This window comes from Ranitomeya variabilis, chromosome 2 (genome assembly GCF_051348905.1).
Source record: "Ranitomeya variabilis isolate aRanVar5 chromosome 2, aRanVar5.hap1, whole genome shotgun sequence".
Taxonomy (NCBI): domain Eukaryota; kingdom Metazoa; phylum Chordata; class Amphibia; order Anura; family Dendrobatidae; genus Ranitomeya; species Ranitomeya variabilis.
The window spans coordinates 1,001,395,143-1,001,419,940 of record NC_135233.1 but is presented as its reverse complement, the minus strand read 5'-3'; the positions used below and the strand labels follow the sequence as shown (position 1 = coordinate 1,001,419,940).

At 46.0% G+C, this 24,798-nt stretch overlaps 2 protein-coding genes across 14 annotated transcripts in view; one reads left to right on the top strand and one right to left on the bottom strand.

The window, feature by feature from the left end:
- The window catches only part of FBXO36 (F-box protein 36), a 41,758-nt gene extending 35,587 nt beyond the window's left edge, over nt 1–6,171 (bottom strand). Inside the window, exon 1 of one of the 2 annotated variants that reach the window (XM_077291201.1) lies at nt 5,920–6,171. In XM_077291201.1, the coding sequence (XP_077147316.1) occupies nt 5,920–6,015 (96 nt within the window). In that variant the 5' untranslated portion in view covers nt 6,016–6,171. Of the gene's footprint in view, nt 1–5,575; nt 5,719–5,919 lie in introns of those variants that run through there. The other variant, XM_077291202.1, reaches the window with a different exon arrangement.
- TRIP12 (thyroid hormone receptor interactor 12) overlaps nt 1–24,798 on the top strand; it is a 146,014-nt gene that overhangs the window by 3,581 nt on the left and 117,635 nt on the right. For 4 of the 12 annotated variants that reach the window (XM_077291193.1, XM_077291192.1, XM_077291191.1 and 1 more), the window contains exon 1: nt 6,506–6,645. The exons of 1 other annotated variant lie outside the window; for it this stretch is intronic. The gene's annotated coding sequence lies outside the window, so the exon portion shown is untranslated. Of the gene's footprint in view, nt 1–6,126; nt 6,347–6,459; nt 6,691–24,798 lie in introns of those variants that run through there. 7 more of the 12 variants (XM_077291187.1, XM_077291181.1, XM_077291188.1 and 4 more) reach the window with 7 other exon arrangements.

Here is a 24,798-nt window from a genome sequence, read left to right as displayed (position 1 = left end):
GTCTCCCGGGTCACGCATCATGGTCTCCCGGGTCACGCATCATGGTCTCCCGGGTCACGCATCATGGTCTCCCGGGTCACGCATCATGGTCTCCCGGGTCACGCATCATGGTCTCCCGGGTCACGCATCATGGTCTCCCGGGTCACGCATCATGGTCTCCCGGGTCACGCATCATGGTCTCCCGGGTCACGCATCATGGTCTCCCGGGTCACGCATCATGGTCTCCCGGGTCACGCATCATGGTCTCCCGGGTCACGCATCATGGTCTCCCGGGTCACGCATCATGGTCTCCCGGGTCACGCATCATGGTCTCCCGGGTCACGCATCATGGTCTCCCGGGTCACGCATCATGGTCTCCCGGGTCACGCATCATGGTCTCCCGGGTCACGCATCATGGTCTCCCGGGTCACGCATCATGGTCTCCCGGGTCACGCATCATGGTCTCCCGGGTCACGCATCATGGTCTCCCGGGTCACGCATCATGGTCTCCCGGGTCACGCATCATGGTCTCCCGGGTCACGCATCATGGTCTCCCGGGTCACGCATCATGGTCTCCCAAGCCACGCATCATGGGCCTGCAAGCCACGCATCATGGGCCTGCAAGCCACGCATCATGGTCTCCCGAGCCGCACATCATGGGCCTGCGAGCCACGCAAACACACTCACACAGTCCAGCAGACTGCCGCACAGCTCCGCAGACCCCCGCACGCACACACACACAGCCCCGCAGACCACTGCAGACACACACAAACACCCGCACACAGACACGCACATCTCTACGCACACACAGTCTCCGCCCACCCACACACTCTTCCTCCTCCCGATCTGCAGCGTTTCTCGCACGCAACTCCGCAGCAAAACCGCAGATCTTTTTAAACCTGCGGTTTTGCTGCGGATCTGACTGAATCAATGGAAGTCAATGGGTGCAGAAACGCTGCAGATCCTCAAAAAGAATTGACATGCTGTGGAAAATAAATCGCTGCGATTCCGAGCATTTTTTTTCGCAGCATGTGCACAGTGTTTTTGTATTTCCTATTAACATTGTGTGTACTGCAGATATGAGGTAATTTTGCGCGTCCAGAAATGCTGCGGAAACGCATCTAAATCCGCATTGTGTGCACATACCCTTAGTTTTTGTCCACAGCTGCATGGTTTACGGCTGCTAGACAGGCTGAATACATGTGAGGAATGCCCGTTTGTTAGGGAATTCCCACATGTATTCAGCCTGTCTAGCAGCCGTAAATCATGCAGCTGAGGGGAGGAAAACTAAATCTCTGAGCACTAACAAATACTCAGAGACCACCCGAGCAACGAGTATACTCGCTCATCACTAATAATAACGCATAAAAAGGTGTTTTTATACGGAATCAGTCAGTAACAGTACTGTTGCATGTGCCATTGGATGCCATGTTATGGAGGTATTCTCAGCTGGAACGTGACGTCACTGTTGTGGGGTCATGAGAAAGAGAGGAGGAAAGTAAAGAAGAGCTGGTACGGACCTGGGAACATGTGCACGTATACATTGTGCAATAGGGAGCTGAGTGCCATTTGTTGTCTTGGGGGTTTCTGGGACTTTTAGTGATCACCAATCATTAAAATAGATAATTGATGTCATATCTGCGAGGCTTCAAGGGAATGCGAGAGAGCTTGCAGTACTATTTATGGCCACTAAACAATGTAAGACGCTACAGCTCCCTCAATCAGCTGATCGGACCTCCACTGATCCAATATTGATGAACAGTCCTAAGGATAGATCATCGTTATTAAAGTTCTGGAAAACCCCTTAAAGGTGGTTTTCCCATTTCATAAAGTGATCGAATATTGCTATATGCCATCACCTGAATGGGGCCAGGCTGCAGTTGCCTGTGAGGAAAGCTAGAATGAAAAACAGACTGTACAGAAGGAAAAACAATGAAGAGGACGCTCCAGGACTCCAGCGCTGTCTCAGAATCAGTGAGGGTCTCAGATGTTGGACCTCCACCGATTATAAACTGATGTTGTATCCTAACCATAAGGGGGAACTCTGTTTAGGCTGTCTGAGCCGTCTGCCCATTTATTAAAGGTTGTGAAGAAACATAAAAAACTTAACAAATACTCTTGTGAGAATGTAGCCTAATAGCAGAAGTCCACATAGTAAGGCCACGTTCACACGTTCAGTATTTGGTGAGATTTTTACCTCAGTATTTGTAAGCCAAAACCAGGAGTGGAACAGTCAGAGGAAAAGTATAATAGAAACATATGCACCACTTCTGTATCTATCACCCACTCCTGGTTTTGGTTTACACATACTGAGGTAATATACTGAGGTAAAAATCTCAACAAATACATGGTGTGTGCACGCGGCCTGAGGAAATACTGAGGTAAAAATCTCAACAAATACTCGGTGTGTGCACGCGGCCTAATGTTGATTGGATCAGGCACAAGTCGGTATGGTACAAGCATATTGGAGCCCGTCTGCTGAGAGGAGCTGGCAAACATTTTCTAAAGTGCATTGCCATCGACAAACTGTAAGGTTACGTTCCCATGATGAGCTTTTGGTGAGTGTTTGATAAGTAAATTAGGTTACTTATATTTTTTTCATTACTTTTTTATCGCGTTTTTGTCTCTTGTTAGTGTGTCATGTTATAAATAAAGCGGCTTTGTTTTTCCTGGTATTTGGCGTTGACAAAACTTTGATAGTCATGTGCATGTTACTTGTGCTTTTGTGTTTCCACCGCAGAAACGCACTAAAAACACATGTACCTAGTTTCCTTGCTGATTTTCCGCATCTAATACGATTCTATGAGGAAAATTTGCACATACATCGGCGTACCCGCAAGAGAAAGTGACATGTCGTGGATTTGAAACACGCCCTGTAGCTTCGTATACACAGCGTTAAAAAGAATCACAGTGGGCAGATTTCTAGAAATCCCATCCACTTTGGCACAGTGGTAAGACACTGTGTTTGACGCAGTGAAAATAGGCACTCTCAAAAACTCACCGAAAGCTCATTGTGGGAACTAAAAGAGGCAACTTCTGAAACTGAAGGAAGGAGAAAAAAAGATGCCACTGAGTGAGAGCAGCACAGGACGCCAGGCAGGAGCGCTGATATACTCAATGGCCTGATGTGCAGCTGAACGTGGCAGTGCACTAAGGACGGTCAGCTTCCCGCCTCAAGGTTCGGGTTTTCTTATTCTAGGAGGCACAATATGTTATTTTTTTAATTCAGGAGCACAGTATCTTAATTTTAGTTTCAGGGGTCACATGGCTACATTTTTTTATTCAGCTGTGACTTCATTTTACATTAAGGGGCACAGTGTAATCATGATATATTTAGGGGGCACCGTAGCTTCATTTTAGATTCATGAGGGCACGATGGTGTAATTTATAATTCAGGGGAAGCACAGGGGCTTCATTTTATATTCAGGGGTTACAATGGCTTTATGTTAGATTATCTGCTATAAAGCCATCGTAAGCTGTTTTTTGGTCACCGGGCAGGCATGCCTCGAGGTAAAGTATTTTTTCCCCAGGGCTGAAATGGATGGGAAACACTGTACACACATTGGGGTGCTTTCATATTGCGTTTCAGCACCTGTTTGTTGGACTCGTTGGGGCGTACGTCTGATTCCCCTGCAAAAAAGGTGCCATAAACTATAATGGTGCAGGCAGATCGATTGTGCCCTCTGTCATGCATCATTTTTGGGCAGGTACACCTACTGGAGGCGGACAGTCAGACGAGGTATACTGCATCTGAGTGTCCGCCTCCAGTAGGTGAATACAGCCGAAAATGATGCACAGCAGAGCGCGTGTTTGCTCTGTCGGCACCCATATAGTCTATGACCCGGTCGGCGCATATGTTTGAATCCCGTTTTGTGGGGGGTTCGGACTTAAGCCCCAACGGGGCCACTAAACAGGTGCCGAGACACAATATGAAAGCACCCTTACTGGAGGGATCAGTTAAAAAAATCCCACTGGAGTGGTCCCATGTGGCTGGCTTGCATTACACGGACTGAGTAAAAATCAGATGGCACACTGACCAATCTGATTCATTAGGGCTGCTCAGGTGACCGAGTGTCCATTTTAAAAAAAATTGAAGCACAGATTATTCTCTTCCATATTTCGGATGAGACTCGCCTGTCCAAGTCTATGGGTATGCAAAAAATATCGAACCCCATATGGATCATCTGTATTGCATGAGATTGTTACAGAATACATTGCCATTAACTGAGGAAACTGGATTTGATCATGTACATTTTATATTGTTGATCTTTAAATCCTGATGCCACACAGAAGTAAAATACAGACACACGGACAGCAATATGGATAAAAATTGGACGATTTTTTGCACATTTGTCTAACACAGCCTCATAGTCAGGTCTGATGGAGTAGACGAAACGCCATTTACGAATATTTTCATCAATCCCCAATCAACTACCTCCGTTCTTGTGATGGGTGGGCACCCGGTGATCAGACATTTATCACCTATTTTCTATGAATAGATTATACATGTCCATTATGACACAGTGGCTCAGTGGTTAGCACTGCAGCGCTGGGGTCCCGGCTTCAAATCCAACCAAGGACAACATCTGCAAGGAGATTATATGTTCTCCCCGGTTTTGTGTGATGTTCTCCGGTTTCCTCCACACTCCAACGTCATACTGATAGGGAATATAGACTGTGAGCCTCAATGGGGACAGTGATGATGTCTGTACAGCGCTGTGGAATAGGATGGCGCTATAGAAGTGATAAAAATAAATACATTGAGACAAGCTACATGCTCATTATCAGCAGATTTGACACATGCATTTTCTTATTTGCGGGGTGTCCTCTTTTTTTACAGACTTTATAAATTACACTGCATATGTTGAAGTTTGTGGAAACTAAACAAAATCTTGAGCAAATATATGGATTTTTCAGCAAATTCTCTGTGATTTTGCTGAAAAACTCATATGTGCAGGAAGCCTTGGGACTTGTTCTTGGGCCGGATGTACTGGAATCACAGCGTCGGCATTAGAGGAAGAGATTTTTTGAAATCTAATTTTACAAATCTGAGGCACAGGCTGCGGAGGATCTCGCCTACATCGGTCTGTGCTGTGGATCTGAAATGTCAATTTTTGCTGTGAAAGTTATTGTGGATTTCTATGGTTACTGCAGATTTCCCTGTAACATTTTCACCCTGAAAATTCCCCATGAGAGCGTCGCCGCAAGGTAAACGGACATGCTGCGATCTTAAAAGACGCGCTGCATGTCCGGAATCGAAGGGCCGCCGGGTGCGTGTTCCCATGCATAGTGGATACAGGATTTCATAAAATCCCCTCCACTATGCTGTAACATCTGGATGCTGCGTGTTTGACGCTGCGGCTCTGCGCAGCCTTTCCTGAACGTGGAAACATACCCTAACTATGAGTGACTGGCCCCACCCCCTTGTAGGATTGTTCATTACTGACTCCACCCCCTTAAGTGATGACTGGCTCCACCCCCTTGTAGGATTGTTCATTACTGACTCCACCCCCTTAAGTGATGACTGGCTCCACCCCCTTGCGTAAGTGTGCTTTAGTAGCCCAACTCCTTTTATAAGTGTGCATGACTAGCTCACCCCTTGTATAAATGTGCCTGACTGGCTCCACCCCGTTGTATAAGTACACTGCTGACACCAGGGTCTGGCCATGCTGGCGTAGTCCTTCCTGCAGGGATTACTTCGCTGCCTTCCTAGGGCTGATGCTGGGCCCTGGCACAAATGCTCCCACTAGCTCTGCTCTCGTTTCCGCGCCCGGCCGCACGGATCAGAGCGCTTTTCTGGGCACTTCTTCGCGTTGCGTTATCAGTGCTCCAGTGTAGTCCGTCCTCTCCCTCCGCCCCGCGTATCACTCAGGCCCCTCCGCGCACGCACACGCTAGTCCTCGGCCTGTTCGCCGCTCCCGCTCCGCTTCCCGCACTGACCTCGCTGCGGCTGGTTATCAGCTGGTAGAAATCTTTGCTCGGGGCCGGTGCCTGGCCGTTACACTCGTACAGAATCTCTGGCAACAGAGTCGCCATCTTGAGACGCTGAAGTGGTTGCCTGGGAAACCAGGGCGGATTACACCTACATACTCAATGGGATCCCTGCGCTCGGGAGGCGGAGAACCTCTCCGCAGATCCGTCCGCCTCGCACATCCCTGAACAATAAGCACTGGACACATAACACTTCGTCTTGGGAACTCGCAGAGCGACACATCGTGTGTAGTAACCGCCCGCTCGACAAGGGTGACCCTGGCGGAAATAAGCCGCGATTTCACGCAGCGGAGGGTTCAGTGAGGCAACGAACTCGACGGGAAATAAAGACGATCTATAAGAAATCAAAAAATCCCCTCAGCGAGCGGACGGCAGGGTATTTATTACAACCCCCTGAGAGTGTGAAGGCCGCCATTATTACTGCCGTAGTCCTCTCGGTAGTTATCTCCGCAATCTGCGGTTCCCTTTATCGTGTTTTTTTTTCTAAAGTAGTTCGCGGAGGGATCCCGGCTAGGCCCAGTGTTATGGTGAAAAATGAAGTAGTGCAGTTCTGCGGAAGGATCCTGAGCTGTAAAGTAGTGCGCGGAGGGATCTGGGCCTCGCGTCCTCAGCTGATCGGTGAGAAGGAGCCGGAGAGCAGCGGAGACGTCAGGGGGGAGTGCGGTGGAGACAGAGGTACCCGCGCCGGGCCTGACAAGCGCTCATACGTCTCGGTGTGAGGTACACCCGGTTATAGTGCTGGCAGGGCGCTGTGTACGGCCCCCACAACACATGCAGCAGGCGTTGTACACAGTGCATACAATAGCCATACATGAGGACATGGCACCTCCAGCACTGGGGCCTGCTGTGCTCAGGAGGTCATTGCTGGGCCTGCAGGCCTGTGTAGCCACTACGACCCCCAGTGTGCACACAGGAGGATGGGATTACTCCAGCAATCCTGTTATGGGGCCATGACTCGGGTTCTTCCCCACCTTTGTTATCACCATGGCATTGTGTGTGATGTGTAGTAACCCCTCGTCTGCTGGCTGCCTTTGTGATAGATGTGGCATCTATGGGATGAGACCCTGGGAATGCTGGGCACTGGCTGTATATAGGAGCCTGCCTTTGTCACATACCGCTTCCTGTTATTGTCCTGGCCGGATTTGGCCTGGTGACGTTGTAGGTGCTGTACCAGGTCACGGCCCACTCCTCAGCCTGGTCACGGTGCAGCTGGCATGTCACCCAGGGCCCTGACAACAGTGTGGCCCTGACATCAGTGTGGCCCTGGTGCAGGAGGCTGCAGCGCCAGAGAAGGGGGACAACGCTCTGCATCCTGTGTGCCCCCACCAGGAAGGCTCCAGAGAGTGGCCATGGAGGGACTGAAGGGTCAGGGTCACAGTGCTGAGGGGTCACAGTGCTGAGGGGTCACAGTGCTGAAGTCTCTCCTGCCCCCGAGCTCACCTTATTCTGGCCTATTAGGAATGGGGTACTATTACATCAGATGCTGCATATGCAAAACATATAAGGGGGTCTTACAATGTCACTACTACCAGCAGATTCATGTCATCGTAAAGCCATGTTAATGGAGCGCAGTAGTAAGTGTTTACACCTGGCTGGCTGGCTCCAGGTTTCTGCAGATAATAGCCCAGCTTCACTTTCTTTTGTTTTCTTTTCTCGACTAACAAGAACTATAATTTTTTTTTTTTCCTATGAATAATTGTATGTTGACTTTTTTTTTTCTTTTTGTGGTACCAGCTGTAGTTTTTATTATTGACAGTTTTGAGTCCATACGACTTTCTGATGTTACCTTTTTTTTGGGTTGGGGAGGCATGACTGTAAGGCCTCACATTCAGCCATCTATGATTGTTCACATGAAAACATGTCGGACCATTGGTCAGCAGTTTTGATGATCCGATTTTCCTCAGTGTTTGGTCAGTATCAGGTATTTACCATCATTGTTTCATCTGATTTCTCTCCCCCCCCCCCCCCGATGGAGAAAAATTAAACCTGCCAAATTACAGCGCATGGATTGTACGTTAAGGCTATGTGTACACTTGTGGATTTTGCTGTGGATCCGCAGCGGATTGGCCGCTGCAGATTCACAGCAGTTTTCCCTGAGTTTACAGTACCATGTAAACCTATGGAAAACAAAATCCGCAGTGCACATGCTGCAGAGAAAACCGCACAGAAACGTAGCGTTTATTCCGCAGCATGTCAATTTTTTGTGCGGGTTCCCAGGCTTACACCTGTTACTTGATAGGATTCCGCAGGTGGAATCTGCACAAAAGCGCAAAAAAAAGTGGTAATTCCGCAGGAAATCCGCAGTGCGGATTACCCGCGGATTTACTAAAATCAGTCCGGAAAAATCTGCAGAGTAATCTGCAGCGTGTGCACATAGCCTAATGCCATCCGTATGCTGTCTTGAGCCGTAGATGTGTCTGGGTGATTTAGATCCATGACTCCGATCAAAACAGACAAGCTGTTTCACAAAAAAAAACAAGGACATGTGAGCAAGTCATATAGATGATAATGGGGATGTGACCTATCTGTCAGAAACAGTCATAGAACGCTATGTGACCTATAGACTTCTGAATGAGGCCTTAAACACGGATTCCACAATTTGTTTTTGTTTGCATATTGTATGAGATTATCATGTCTATTTAGAAAAGTACACGTGCATTGATGGCAAATATGCTGATTTTTTTTTTTTGGTTGTTTTTCAGTTTTGTGGGGTGTTTTTTTTTTTTTTTTTTTCTTGTTCCCACTACGATTAGGGGACTTGTACCATTGATCACTTGTAGGTACTGTTGCAGTGTGATGTAAACTTACTGATCTCCTTTGGTGCCCAGCCTAAGGCTTCATAGATGGACAAACATGGCAGATGGGGGTGGGCCCTTCAGTATCATGGGACCCCTGTAAAAATATCATCAGCATACCCCAATCACGTTGTAGCCAATGGTGGTCTGATTGGAATCCCTCCACATTTTCACTCTGTCACCATTTTGTGGATCTAAACAGCTAAAATGCTTTGGTAAGTGCGAGCTCTGATTGCAGCAGTTGTTTGGGTGCCATTATCCTCGCAGTATGGAGTGTGGTCTGCTATTGAACCTGGTCAAACCGTCAAAGTGTGCATGCTGCCAATGGAGATCTGAACCGTGTGGGCCCAGGTCCCCCCGGGTACGGATGCATATTGTGTTTGCAGTAGCCAGTCACAGCTAGAATCCTGTAGTCAGGACAATTGATGTCTTCACCTTAAACTTTGCACCTGGGGCTCATGTCCACTAGTAACACTTATGTGCGCTTACAAAATGCATGATTAGAGCCATATATATGTTGTAATTTTCCCAAATTAATGTCTACATATGATCACCCCCTATAACAGATCTAGTTTCCATTCTACCACATAATATACATACTGCCTCTCTTCTTTCAGAAGACCCCCCCAGTTCCCCACCCCCTGAAAGAAGGATCTACATATATAATATAGCAAGAGAAGCCCAAGACTGTAGTGTACCTTCTGATTGGCCCAAGGATTGACCCTATTCAGTGGGCCTAATCCTGGCGGTTCCTGTCCAGAGTCAGTGATGTGCTTCTTATTTCCATAGCAAATTTTCCAAAATCCTGTTTGTTTCCATGGAATGTGTAATTAGGCCCAGACTGAAATTTTATTATTTAAGGTGACATTCACCCCAGTCGGTTATCTCTGTCACCATATGCCCATACCAATATATACATACGAATGTGTGTATATTTACACATTATGTGCGTGTCCATACAAATATATAATTTGTTTTATACAATGTGCATGGTATCTTTGTTAGTATACACACACACACACGCTTGTGTATACTTGTTTCTGAGTGACTTGTGCGGCCTTGTATGTGCTTTGTGCTGTTATCAATGGATGGAGGAGGCCTGTGTGTGAAATCTCGTGCAGTCTGTGCATTTTCTGCTTATAAAAAAGAAAAATAGTCATAATTTTCCATTGAAGGTTAGAAAGTGAAAGCAGTAATTTGATTGGCTGCTGTGGCAGTTTTAGCTTCTCTAGGTTTTCTTCATGGGGTTTCCTTGAAAGTGAACAGGATAAAGTTTTTAGTTTTTTTTAAACTAAAAAAAAAAAAAACACCCCTGGAGCCTCTATTTTACCTGTACTGGGCAGAATGCAAGGTAGAGGAGCAGCAGTGCACTTCAGGCCTTTTGTGATGCGGCCCTCTGAGGTGCTGTATACTACCTGGGCTGTGCTGTATACTACGTGGGCTGTGCTGTATACTACGTGGGCTGTGCTGTATACTACGTGGGCTGTGCTGTATACTACGTGGGCTGTGCTGTATACTACGTGGGCTGTGCTGTATACTACGTGGGCTGTGCTGTATACTACGTGGACTGTGCTGTATACTACGTGGGCTGTGCTGTATACTACGTGGGCTGTGCTGTATACTACGTGGGCTGTGCTGTATACTACGTGGGCTGTGCTGTATACTACGTGGGCTGTGCTGTATACTACGTGGGCTGTGCTGTATACTACGTGGGCTGTGCTGTATACTACGTGGGCTGTGCTGTATACTACGTGGGCTGTGCTATATCCTGCGACCAATCAGTGACAGGCGCAGTCCGGCTGCAAATTGGCGCTGGATTTGAACCACACTTCGCTGATTGGTCGCACCCGGCTGGCCGATCAGTGATATTGGCGTGGAATTTAACCCCCACTCACAGCGTGACGTACATACATACATACATGCATGTATGCATGCATGTATGTATGTATGTATGTATATTCTAGAATACCCGATGTGCTTTGGACACAGTAAACATGCGCTGCTTCAAAAGCGTTGCCAGTTCCGGGTGTTGGGAACATATCCTGAGATTTCAGAAATCCCATGCAAATATCTTGGTTGCTTTCCTGACTGTTTTGTCAAAGAGTTGCTTTTTTGCAATATACTGCATGTTAGTTTCAGCATTTTTCACCCATTGAAAGCAATGGATAGTGCAAAAAAAAAAAACGCAGCAAAACCTGCTTTTTTTGATGTTGCTTCTTTACTGCCAAGAGAGCAAGATTTCCCTGCTGGAAAAAGCTCATCAAAAAAACGCAACGAGTGAACATACCCTAATGGAAATTCTGATGCAGAGCTTGATCCATTGCTCTATGGATGCTACTGGCCGATGTCTGTGTAGCTGTGATGCAGTAAAGGTAATACTGCACACATTCACACTACAACAAGCCCCCCACCCAACCCCAGTTAGTGCTGTGCGTTACTATGGCAATGGGAGGGGGCCGAAAACAATGACCCCCAGGTCTGCCATGCTTAATAAGTCTAGAAGAACTCTGCTTTTTCATTAGTTTATAACAACCAATCCTTTGGCAGGAGAAGCAATAGTAAAAAAGGGAATAATAACTATACATCATTGTCTCCTCCTCCAAAATAAATATGTTCCTATGGGACATAGGCGCAACAGATTTTCCATGAGTATTTTCCATGCAGAATACATACATCTTCCAGTAATTATATTGTAGACAAGATAAATTTATGTGACTACAGATTTTGGATTGAACAGTGGCATTGCAAAGGAAAAGGTTAAATGTGCGTCAGTGGTAAAATAAAAAAAATATATATGTAGATATGTTAATATATGTATATCCGCGCTGCAGGTTACAAGAAATCTATCTATTGATGAGAGTGCAATATTTTACATAGATCATTCAACATGCACTCTATCATTAATTATCCAAAATTAGTTGTTGTATTGCCTTTAAAAATCTATATATTCATATTTACCGGGCATTTATGCATTCCAAGTCTCCTGATTTGGTATCCTTGGTTGCCTCGTATGACACGGTCTGGATTCACTAGGTAACTGTACTTCCAAAGTCCTTGCGTTCTTTCCTTCTACTCCAGATATGAGGAACGATTAAGGAGGTTCTGTCCCGGCCGGTGACAGTCACCCCCTACCTCATTAGTAGTGAGCCCCAATCTTCGGCGTGTCTCAGCGCTTCCACACGCTTGATGCCGACGAGGCGCAGAGAGGCTGCAGGACCTCGTGTGACGTCACTATCACGTGATGTTGCACGTGAGCGGCTAGAAACTGCACAAAGTACCGAAAAAAAGCTATCCAACGCGTTTCGAAGTCGGCGGACTTCTTCCTCCCTGAGGAAGAAGTCCGCCGACTTCGAAACGCGTTGGATAGCTTTTTTTCGGTACTTTGTGCAGTTTCTAGCCGCTCACGTGCAACATCACGTGATAGTGACGTCACACGAGGTCCTGCAGCCTCTCTGCGCCTCGTCGGCATCAAGCGTGTGGAAGCGCTGAGACACGCCGAAGATTGGGGCTCACTACTAATGAGGTAGGGGGTGACTGTCACCGGCCGGGACAGAACCTCCTTAATCGTTCCTCATATCTGGAGTAGAAGGAAAGAACGCAAGGACTTTGGAAGTACAGTTACCTAGTGAATCCAGACCGTGTCATACGAGGCAACCAAGGATACCAAATCAGGAGACTTGGAATGCATAAATGCCCGGTAAATATGAATATATAGATTTTTAAAGGCAATACAACAACTAATTTTGGATAATTAATGATAGAGTGCATGTTGAATGATCTATGTAAAATATTGCACTCTCATCAATAGATAGATTTCTTGTAACCTGCAGCGCGGATATACATATATTAATTGATCTCTGGTGTGTATCTACTCCAATCCGGACGTTTTTGGTAGTTGTGTCCGTCTATCTGCAGCAGTAGGATTACTAGTGCAGCGCCCACAGTTGTTTTCTTACATATGTAGATATGTGCATTAAAGTATAATACATTTATATATTACTAGATGGAGGCCCGTATCGCATCGGGAGGGCGGTAATGTCACGATGGGGGCAGGCTTTACAGCGTTGAGAATCTCTCACACCATGTGCTCACCCACCTATCCACTCTCTTTCCCCATGTGCTGACTTCTCCTGTCTGTGCTCTCTTCTTTGACCTGTCTACCCCATGTGCTATCCCCTTGTCTGCTGTCTCGCTCCTTCTTGTGCTGTGTTCTCCACTCATATGCTGTCTTCCCCGTGTTCTCTCACCCCTGTGCGCTTTCTCCCCATCTGCCTTTCTGTCTGAAGTTTAGTCTTTAACAAGTGAAATGCATGCTCAATTGGGTTGAGATCAGGTGACTGACTTGGCCATTCAAGAATCTTCCACTTCTTTGCTTTAATAAACTCCTGGGTTGCTTTGGCTTCATGTTTTGGTCATTGTCCATCTGTAGTATGAAACGACGACCAATCAGTTTGTCTGCATTTGGCTGGATCTGAGCACACAGTATGGTTCTGAATACCTCAGAATTCATTCGGCTGCTTCTGTCCTGTGTCACATCATCAATAAATACTAGTGACCCAGTGCCACTGGCAGCCATGCATGCCCAAGCCATCACACTGCCTCCACCGTGTTTTACAGATGATGTGGTATGCTTTGGCTCATGAGCTGTACCAAGCCTTCGCCATACTTTTCTCTTTCCATCATTCTGGTAGAGGTTGATCTTGGTTTCATCTGTCCAAAGAATGTTCTTCCAGAACTGTGCTGGCTGTTTTAGATGTTTTTTAGCAATTCCAGTCTAGCCTTTTTATTCTTGATTCTTATGAGTGGCTTGCACCGTGCAGTGAACCCTCTGTATTTACTTTCATGCAGTCTTCTCTTTATGGTAGATTTGGATATTGATACGCCGACCTCCTGGAGAGTGTTGTTCACTTGGTTGGCTGTTGTGAAGGGGTTTCTCTTCCGTGGGCGCCCAGGTCTTTTTGCATTGATGAGTTCACCAGTGCTTTCTTTCTTTCTCAGGATGTACCAAACTGTAGATTTTGCCACTCCTAATATTGTAGCAATTTTTCGTTGGGTTTTTTCTGTTTTCGCAGCTTAAGGATGGCTTGTTTCACCTGCATGGAGAGCTCCTTTGACCGCATGTTTAGTTCACATCAAAACCTTCCAAATGCAAGCACCACACCTCAAATCAACTCCGGGCTTTTCATCTGCTTAATTGAGAATGACATAACGAAGGGTTTGCCCACACCTGTCCATGAAATGGCCTTGGAGTCAATTGTCCAATTACTTTTGGTCCCTTTAACCCCTTTCCGCCAGCTGACGGAATAGTACGTCAGCTGGCAGATCCCCTGCTTTAAGGTGGGCTCCGGCGGCGAGCCCACCTTAAAGCCGCGACATGTCAGCTGTTCTGTACAGCTGACATGTGCGCGCAATGAGCGCGAGCGCAATCGTGATCCGCCCGCGCACATTAACTAGTTAAATGCCGCCGTCAAGCGCTGACAGCGGAATTTAACTAGCGCTCGTGCTCGCACTGCTGACCCCCGTCACATGATCGGGGGTCAGCAGTGTATCGCCATAACAACCAGAGGTCTCCTTGAGACCTTTATGGTTTTTGATGGCCGATTGCTTTGAGCGCCACCCAGTGGTCGGCTGTTATGATCCGGTGACCTTGGAGCCGCATGAAACTTTCTCTTGAGTAGGTGGAAACTATACTGACCGCAGATCCTGAACTAACACCGCAACTAGAAGTAGCCGTGGGGTGTGCCTAACAAACCCTAGATACCTCGACACAGCCGTAAGGACTAAATACCCCTATAGATGGAAATAGGAATACTACCTTGCCTCAGAGCAGAACCTCAAAGGATAGGCAGCCCCCACGAATATTGACTGTGAGTAGGAGAAGAAAAGACACACGCAGGCAGAAAACAAGATTTAGCAAAAGAGGCCACTCTAGCTAAATAGGAAAGGATAGGACAGAATACTAGGCGGTCAGTATTAAAACCCTTCAAAAAATATCCACAGCAGATAATACAAAAAAATTCCACAATCTAACTAAAGACGTGGAATGAATATCTGCAACCCCAGAGAATCCAACAAGACTGAGAAAATACTGACACAATCTAAGCTGGACAAGAAAACACAAAAGAATAGCACTGAATCATGAAGCACACAGCATGTGTGCCACAGAAAAAAAAAAACCAGACACTTATCTTTGCTGATTTGGTAGAAAGGCAGGAGGAACCAGGCAGAGGTCCAACATCTCCCAACAACAATTGACAACTGGCAAGGACTTATGAATCCTGCACACCTAAATACCCCAGTCAGAACTGCAATCAGCAGAAACACCTGACCAGGACTGAAACCCAGGGACAACTGCATTACCACCTACCACCACCGGAGGGAACCCAAAAGCAGAATTCACAACAGTACCCCCCCCTTGAGGAGGGGTCACCAAACCCTCACCAGCGCCCCCAGGCCGATCAGGACGAGCCAGATGAAAGGCACAGACCAAATCAGCAGCATGGACATCAGAAACAAAAACCCAAGAATTATCATCCTGGCCATAACCCTTCCATTTGACAAGGTACTGAAGCCTCCACCTCGAAAAACGAGAATCCAAAATCTTCTCAACCACATACTCCAACTCCCCATCAACCAACACAGGGGCCGGAGGATGAACAGAGGGAACAACGGGCACCACATATTTCCGCAAAAAAGATCTATGGAAGACATTATGGATAGCAAAAGAGGCCGGAAGCGCCAATCGAAAAGACACCGGATTAATAATCCCAGAAATCCTATAAGGACCAATAAACCGAGGCTTAAACTTAGGGGAAGAAACCTTCATAGGAACATGACGGGAAGACAACCAAACCAGATCCCCAACCCGAAGTCGGGAACCAACACACCGACGACAGTTAGCAAAACGTTGAGCCTCCTCCTGAGACAACACCAAATTGTCCACCACATGAGCCCAAATCTGCTGCAACCTGTCAACCACAGAATCCACACCAGGAAAGTCAGAAGGCTCAACCTGCCCAGAAGAAAAACGAGGATGAAAACCAAAATTACAAAAGAAAGGCGAAACCAAAGTAGCTGAACTAGCCCAATTATTAAGGGCAAACTCGGCCAATGGCAAAAAGGCCACCCAATCATCCTGATCAGCAGGCACAAAGCATCTCAAATAGGTCTCCAAGGTCTGATTAGTTCGCTCGGTCTGGCCATTTGTCTGAGGATGAAATGCAGAAGAAAAAGACAAATCAATGCCCAGCCTAGCACAAAAGGCCCGCCAAAACCTAGAAACAAACTGGGAACCTTTGTCGGACACAATATTCTCCGGAATACCATGCAAACGAACCACATGCTGAAAAAACAACGGAACCAAATCTGAAGAGGAAGGCAATTTAGGCAAAGGCACCAAATGAACCATCTTAGAAAACCGGTCACAAACAACCCAGATAACCGACATCCTCTGGGAAACCGGAAGATCAGAAATAAAATCCATAGAAATATGCGTCCAGGGCCTCTCAGGGACCGGCAAAGGCAAAAGTAACCCACTAGCACGGGAAAAACAAGGCTTGGCCCACGCACAAGTCCCACAGGACTGCACAAAAGAACGCACATCACGTGACAAGGAAGGCCACCAAAAGGACCTACCAACCAAATCTCTGGTACCAAAAATACCAGCATGACCAGCCAACACGGAACAGTGAACCTCAGAAATCACTCTACTAGTCCATCTGTCAGGAACAAACAATTTCCCCACAGGACAGCGGTCAGGTCTGTCAGCCTGAAATTCCTGAAGAACCCGCCGTAAATCAGGGGAAATGGCAGAAAGGACCACCCCTTCTTTCAAGGACCTCAGGAGAATCAGGCAAAAAACTCCTAGAGAGGGCATCAGCCTTAATATTCTTAGAACCCGGAAGATACGAAACCACGAAATCAAAACGGGAAAAAAAAACAAGGGCCATCGAGCCTGTCCTAGGACTCAGCCGTTTGGCAGACTCGAGGTAAATCAGATTCTTATGATCAGTCAGGACCACAATACGGTGCTTAGCTCCCTCAAGCCAATGTCGCCACTCCTCAAACGCCCACTTCATAGCCAACAACTCCCGATTGCCGACATCATAATTGCGTTCAGCAGGCGAAAACTTGCGGGAGAAGAAGGCACACGGTTTCATCAAGAAACCCACAGAATCCCTCTGAGACAAAACGGCCCCTGCCCCAATCTCGGAGGCGTCAATCTCAACCTGAAACGGAAGGGAAACATCCGGTTGGCGCAACACCGGAGCAGAAGTAAATCGGCGTTTAAGCTCCTGAAAGGCAGAGACAGCCGCAGAGGACCAATTCGCCACATCAGCACCTTTCTTCGTCAAATCGGTCAAGGGTTTAACCACGCTGGAGAAATTAGCAATGAAACGGCGATAAAAATTTGCAAAACCCAAAAATTTCTGAAGGCTCTTCACGGATGTGGGTTGAATCCAATCATAAATGGCCTGAACCTTAACCGGATCCATCTCCATAGATGAGGGAGAAAAAATGAAGCCCAAAAAAGAAACCTTCTGCACCCCAAAGAGGCACTTAGACCCCTTCACAAACAAAGCATTGTCACGAAGGATCTGAAATACCATCCTGACCTGTTCCACATGACTCCCAATCATCGGAAAAAATCAAAATATTGTCCAAATATACAATCAAGAATTTATCAATATAAGCCGGAAGATATGCATGAAGGATTGAAAAACCGATGGAGCATTAGTGAGCCCGAATGGCATCACAAGGTATTCAAAATGGCCTTCAGGCGTATTAAACGCAGTTTTCCATTCATCACCCTGTTTAATACGAACAAGATTATATGCCCCCCGAAGGTCAATCTTAGTAAACCAACTAGCCCCCTTAATCCTAGCAAACAAATCAGAAAGCAAAGGTAAAGGGTATTGAAACTTGACCGTGATCTTATTCAAGAGGCGCGATAATCAATACAAGGTCTCAAGGAGCCATCCTTCTTAGCAACAAAAAGAAATCCCGCTCCCAACGGTGAAGAAGATGGCCGAATATGTCCTTTCTCCAAAGACTCCTTAACATAACTCCGCATGGCGGTATGTTCAGGCACAGACAGGTTGAAAAGTCGGCCCTTAGGAAACTTACTGCCTGGAATCAAGTCAATCGCACAATCACAGTCCCTGTGCGGTGGAAGGGAACTGGACTTGGGCTCATCGAATACATCCTGAAAATCAGACAAAAACTCTGGAATTTCAGAAGAGGAAGAAGAGGAGATTGATATCAAAGGAACATCATTATGAACCCCCTGACAACCCCAACTAGTCACAGACATAGACTTCCAATCCAACACAGGATTATTTACCTGCAACCACGGAAATCCCAGCACGATAACATCATGCAAATTATGCAACACCAGAAATCGACAATCTTCCTGATGGGCTGGCGCCATGTGCATGGTCACCTGTGTCCAAAACTGAGGCTTATTTTTAGCCAAAGATGTAGCATCAATCCCCCTTAAAGGAATAGGGTTCTGCAAAGGCTGGAAGGGAAAACCACAACGCCTGGCAAACTCAAAATCCATTAAAGGGAACCTATCACCCCGTTTTTTTCGGTATGAGATAAAAATACTGTTAAATAGGGCCTGAGCTGAGCATTACAATAGTGTAGTTTGTGGACCCCGATTCCCCACCCATGCTGCCGAAATACGTTACCAAAGTAGTCGTTTTCGCCTGTCAATCAGGCTGGTCAGGTCGGATGGGCGTGGTTTCTTCCCCCAGATATTGCGTAGTTTTCCGTTGGTGGCGTAGTGGTGTGCGCATGTCCAAGGTCCCGAATCCTGCACAGGGGTGTAAAAATAGCAGCGATGTCCGTTATTCCATTGGTGATCGGTGGGCGCGGCCATCTTGCTTTGGCCGCGCGTGCGCAGAAGCGGCGCTCTGCTGGCCGCGGCTTCAGGAAAATGGCCGCCGCGATATCCATCTGCGCACGCGCGGAATCCCGCGGCCATTTTCCTGAAGCCGCGGCCAGCAGAGCGCCGCTTCTGCGCACGCGCGGCCAAAGCAAGATGGCCGCGCCCACCGATCACCAATGGAATAACGGACATCGCTGCTATTTTTACACCCCTGTGCAGGATTCGGGACCTTGGACATGCGCACACCACTACGCCACCAACGGAAAACTACACAATATCTGGGGGAAGAAACCACGCCCATCCGACCTGACCAGCCTGATTGACAGGCGAAAATGACTACTTTGGTAACGTATTTCGGCAGCATGGGTGGGGAATCGGGGTCCACAAACTACACTATTGTAATGCTCAGCTCAGGCCCTATTTAACAGTATTTTTATCTCATACCGAAAAAAGCGGGGTGATAGGTTCCCTTTAAGTTCAAGGCGGCGCCTGAATCCACAAACGCCATGACCGAAAATGATGACAATGAGCAGATCAAGGACACCGATAACAGAAATTTAGGTTGTACAGTACTGATGGTAAATGAACTAGCGATCCTTTTTGTCCGCTTAGGGCAGACTGAAACGACATGAGAAGCGTCGCCACAATAATAACACAACCTATTCTGACGTCTGAATCCTTGTCGTTCCGTTCTAGACAAAATCCTATCACACTGCATTGGCTCAGGAATTGGCTCTGAGGACGACGCCACGGCGCGCACAGTTCTACGCTCCCGCAAGCGCCGATCAATCTGAATGGCCAGAGACATAGAATCACTCAGACCGGAAGGCGTGGGAAACCCCACCATAACATCTTTAACGGATTCAGAAAGACCCTTTCTGAAAATTGCCGCCAAAGCATCATCATTCCATTTAGTCAACACAGACCATTTTCTAAATTTCTGACAATACAATTCTGCCGCCTCTTGACCCTGAGACAGGGCCAACAAGGTCTTCTCCGTTTGATCCACAGAATTCGGTTCATCATATAATAATCCTAAAGCCTGAAAAAAGGAGTCTACATTAGGCAAAGCAGGATTCCCAGATTCCAGGGAAAATGCCCAATCCTGTGGATCACCACGCAGCAGGGAGATGACGATTTTAACCTGCTGAATGGAATCACCGGAGGATCAAGGTCTCAAAGCAAAAAACAGTTTACAATTGTTTTTAAAACTCAAACATTTGGACCTGTCACCAAAAAACAAATCAGGAGTAGGAATCTTCGGTTCTAAAACAGGAGTCTGAACAATATAATCAGAAATACCCTGTACCCTAGCAGCAAGCTGGTCTACACGAGAAGCTAATTCCTGAACATCCATGCTAGCACAAGACTCCTCAGCCACCCATAGATAAAGAGGGAAGAACAGACAAAACAGACTGCAGAAAAAAAAATGGCTCAACACCTTTCTTCCCTTCTTCTGAGATGCATTTAGCTCATTATTGGCCAGTTGTACTGTTATGATCCGGTGACCTTGGAGCCGCATGAAACTTTCTCTTGAGTAGGTGGAAACTATACTGACCGCAGATCCTGAACTAACACCGCAACTAGAAGTAGCCGTGGGGTGTGCCTAACAAACCCTAGACACCTCGACACAGCCGTAAGGACTAAATACCCCTATAGATGGAAATAGGAATACTACCTTGCCTCAGAGCAGAACCCCAAAGGATAGGCAGCCCCCACGAATATTGACTGTGAGTAGGAGAAGAAAAGACACACGCAGGCAGAAAACAAGATTTAGCAAAAGAGGCCACTCTAGCTAAATAGGAAAGGATAGGACAGAATACTAGGCGGTCAGTATTAAAACCCTTCAAAAAATATCCACAGCAGATAATACAAAAAAATTCCACAATCTAACTGAAGACGTGGAATGAATTTCTGCAACCCCAGAGAATCCAACAAGACTGAGAAAATACTGACACAATCTAAGCTGGACAAGAAAACACAAAAGAATAGCACTGAATCATGAAGCACACAGCATGTGTGCCACAGAAAAAAAAAACCAGACACTTATCTTTGCTGATTTGGCAGAAAGGCAGGAGGAACCAGGCAGAGGTCCAACACCTCCCAACAACAATTGACAACTGGCAAGGACTAATGAATCCTGCACACCTAAATACCCCAGTCAGAACTGCAATCAGCAGAAACACCTGACCAGGACTGCAACTCAGGGACAACTGCATTACCACCTACCACCACCGGAGGGAACCCAAAAGCAGAATTCACAAGTCGGCGCTCAAAGTACACCTGTCTTTCTGCTACATAGAGGTGATCTGTATGTCACCTCTATGTAGCAGAGCCGATCGAGTTGTGCATGCTTCTAGCCTCCTATGGAGGCTATTGAAGCATGCCAAAATTTTAAAAAAAAGTGGTTAAATATTAAAAAAAAAAAATATATAAAAGTTCAAATCACCCCCCTTTCACCCCAATCAAAATAAAACTATTAAAAAAAAATCAAACCTACACATATTTGGTATTGCCGCGTTCAGAATCGCCCGATCTATCAATAAAAACAAAGGATTAACCTGACCGCTAAATGGCGTAGCGAGAAAAAAAATCAAAACGCCAAAATTGTTTTTTTGGTCGCCGCGACATTGCATTAAAATGCAATAACGGGCGATCAAAAGAACGTATCTACACCAAAATGGTATCATTAAAAACGCCTTAGCATTTGGTGAACCTAAATAAAAAAAGTTATGGCTCTGGGAAGGAGGGGAGCAAAAAACGGAAAAAGCTCCGGGGGTTAAAACTAAAACTCCTAAACCATTCATCCAATTTTAATGTGGATTCCCTCAAATGAAAGCTGAAAGTCTGAACTTCAACTGCATCTGAATTGTTTTTGTTTAAAATTCATTGTGGTAATGTCTATAACCAAAACTAGAAAAATGATGTCTCTGTCCAAATACATATGGACCTAACTGTATGTATATGTGTGTGTGTATGTATGTGTGTGTGTGTGTATATATATATATATATATATATATATATATATATATATATATATATATATATATATATATATATATATATATATATATATATATATATATATATATATATGTGTTTCTATATGGGATCAGCCATTCACCAATGTCCCTGCTTGTGGTACCGTATGATCAGTACATCTCATTAGATGCAGTTGTCTATCCTGTAGTGTAAATTTGGAGAACAAAGCATAATTTATTTTTGTATTCCTGTAAGTGAAATTCCCTATAGATGTTTTCCCAATGGCTTGTGTTAGTCACGTGACTTATTCCATATCGATGCCAGGGATGCAGAAAATGAATCAGTGATTCCAGTTTTGCCTAGTTGATAAGCGATATTCCCCTAACAATGCAGGTGCAGACTGATATCAGTTCTTGTGACTTTTAGGTTGTCAATACACATACATGGTTCTTGCTGCATAGCGGTTCCCGTTTGTCTTCCAGTTTTCCTTTTCACACTTACAGCTGGAGAGGAGATGAACCATAGGTAAATGATGGCATAAGATCCCTATCTCGGTTCCTCACTGCAGGGAGCAGCGCTCAGTGACCATATGATATACTGTAAATCTCTGCTCGCTTCTTTTACACTTGCTGTGGCTTTTTTGCTGCCCGTTTTTGCGAGTCTTTTTTGTGGGCCGTATTGCAGTAGTTTTCAGTCTGCTGCAAAAATCTCAGATCGCCGTTTTCTGGTTTGTAATATAACACATAATATAACTGGGCAAGCTTCCGTTGTGGCCCCATTGATTTCAATGGGGCCATGTCCGTAAGCCATGAAAAATATTGAGCAGGCTCGATATTTTTTCACGGCCGTAAAAACATCCCTCACGGCCATATGACGTATGGCACCTCAACAAATTTTCGCCGCCCCATAGAAATCTTTTGGCGTCGCAAAAACATGGCAAGTGTAATAGAAGCCTTACAGTTGTGGATCCTACTTCTGCCACCCCATGTATCTTTTTCCAATAGTTTTTATAAACAAGACGTACGTACAATCAGTATAGGTATTTCGTGAGGGCAGAAGGGAGGGAGGGAAGAATCGGGGAGGGGGATGGGAGTGGGTAACATTAAAGGAGAACTGACAAAGTATTGGCAATATACCAGCATAGTAACGGTAACCATGTTAGGAAAAGAATTTGTGTTGCCAGTAATTTGAATAACAATAGAACGAAATCAGGTATTACAACTAGTGAGGTATATACTCAGAGAAGGTATATCAGGGTAAATTTTATTCCAGTGAGCCCATTTTTTGGAGTGTTTAATATAAGTCAATGGCAATAGTGAATTTGTATTCGTATGACCTATGAAGAGAAATTCTCAATTAAATCTGAGAATTTGGGTGGGTCCGGATCCTTCCAGTGGAATGGTGTGGCATACTTGACTACCAGGAGGATGTGAATAGTAATGGACCTGAGAGCAGGGTTGAAGTGTTCTAGGTCTAATAAGAGTGCCATCTGTGGGGAGAGAATGACATTGTTTCCGGTTAAATTGTTAATGAGGATGGAGGTTTGGGCCCATAGGGGTTGTAACTTGGGGCAAATCCAAAAAACATGAAGGAGGCTTCCGTGTTGGCCACAATTCCTCCAGCACAGAGGGGAGAAGTGTGAGCTTATGTGGGATAGCCTGGCAGGGGTATAATACCATCTGGAAATGATTTTGAAGTAAGTTTCTTGGAGTGTCATTGAGATGTTGAGGCGTATGTATAGGTTAGAGCGTTTTCCCACTTTTCAGGCAGGTAAAGTTTAGGTCCTTCTCCCATCTAAGCATGTATGGGTTTTTAATCAGCTCATTATCTTGAACCAGCTGTATTTGTAGCTCCAGAAAATTCTGTGGTTGATGTTACTCAAAAGGTTTAGGAGTTGCTTCTGAAAAATTTGTTTTTTTTCTGAAGGAAGTTTTGTCTCTGATATTTAAGAGTTATATATTGAAAGAACATCGACGATTGGGAGAGTATATTTGCTTTTTAAGTCACTGAAGGAGGAGAAATTTCTCCCATCATGGATGTCTCCTAGTTTCTTTATGCCATATTCTTGCCAGCATGAGGGGAGTACCTGGTTATAGAATGACTAGATGGTGGCCCGATTCTATCGTATCGGGTATTCTAGAATATGTAGGTAGTATATAGCACAGGCTACGTACTATATTGCACAGTGACATAGTATATAACACAACCGACGTAGTATATAACATAGCTACGTAGTATATAACATAGCCACGTAGTGTATTGCACAGGTATGTAGTAAATTGGTCAGCCACGTAGTATATTGTAGAATATTGCATAGCTACATAGTATATTGCACAGCCACGTAGTATATAACAGAGCCACGTAGTATATTGCAGTCGACGTAGTATATAACAGAACCGACACAGCCACATAGTATATTGCACAGCTACGTAGTATATAACACAGAGCACTTAGTATATTGCACAGCCACGTATTATATTGGACAGTCACGTTGTATATTGCCCAGCTACATAGTATATAGCACAGAGATGTAGTATATAACAGAGCCCACGCAGTATGTAACACAGCCCACATAGTATATAGCAATGTGGGCTCTATATGCGTGGTTAAAAAAGACTTAAAGGGAACCTATCACCCCGTTTTTTAAAGATTAGATAAAAATAGTGTGAAATAGGGGCAGAGCTGGGCTTTACATTAGTGCCTTTTTGGTGCCTTTACACCCCCGTTAGGCTGCCGAAATACCTTTGTGAAGTGGCCGTTTTGTCCTGTCACTCAAGTTGGTCAGGTCGGATGGGCGTGGTCACAGCGCTGTTTCTCCCCCAGATCAGGCTCATCATTACGTTGGTGGCGTAGTGGTGTGCGCATGTCCAAGGTCCCGAATCCTGCACAGGGGTGTGAAAATAGCAGCGATGTCCGTTATTCCATTGGTGGTCGGTGGGCGCGGCCATCTTGCTTTGGCCGCGCGTGCGCAGAAGCAGCGCTCTGCTGGCCGCGGCTTCAGGAAAATGGCCACGGGCATCCGCGCGTGCGCAGATGGCTATTGCGGCGGCCATTTTCGTGAAGCCGAGATGCGAACTCTGCTTCACGAAAATGGCCGCCGCGATAGCCATCTGCGCACGCGCGGATGCCCGCGGCCATTTTCCTGAAGCCGCGGCCAGC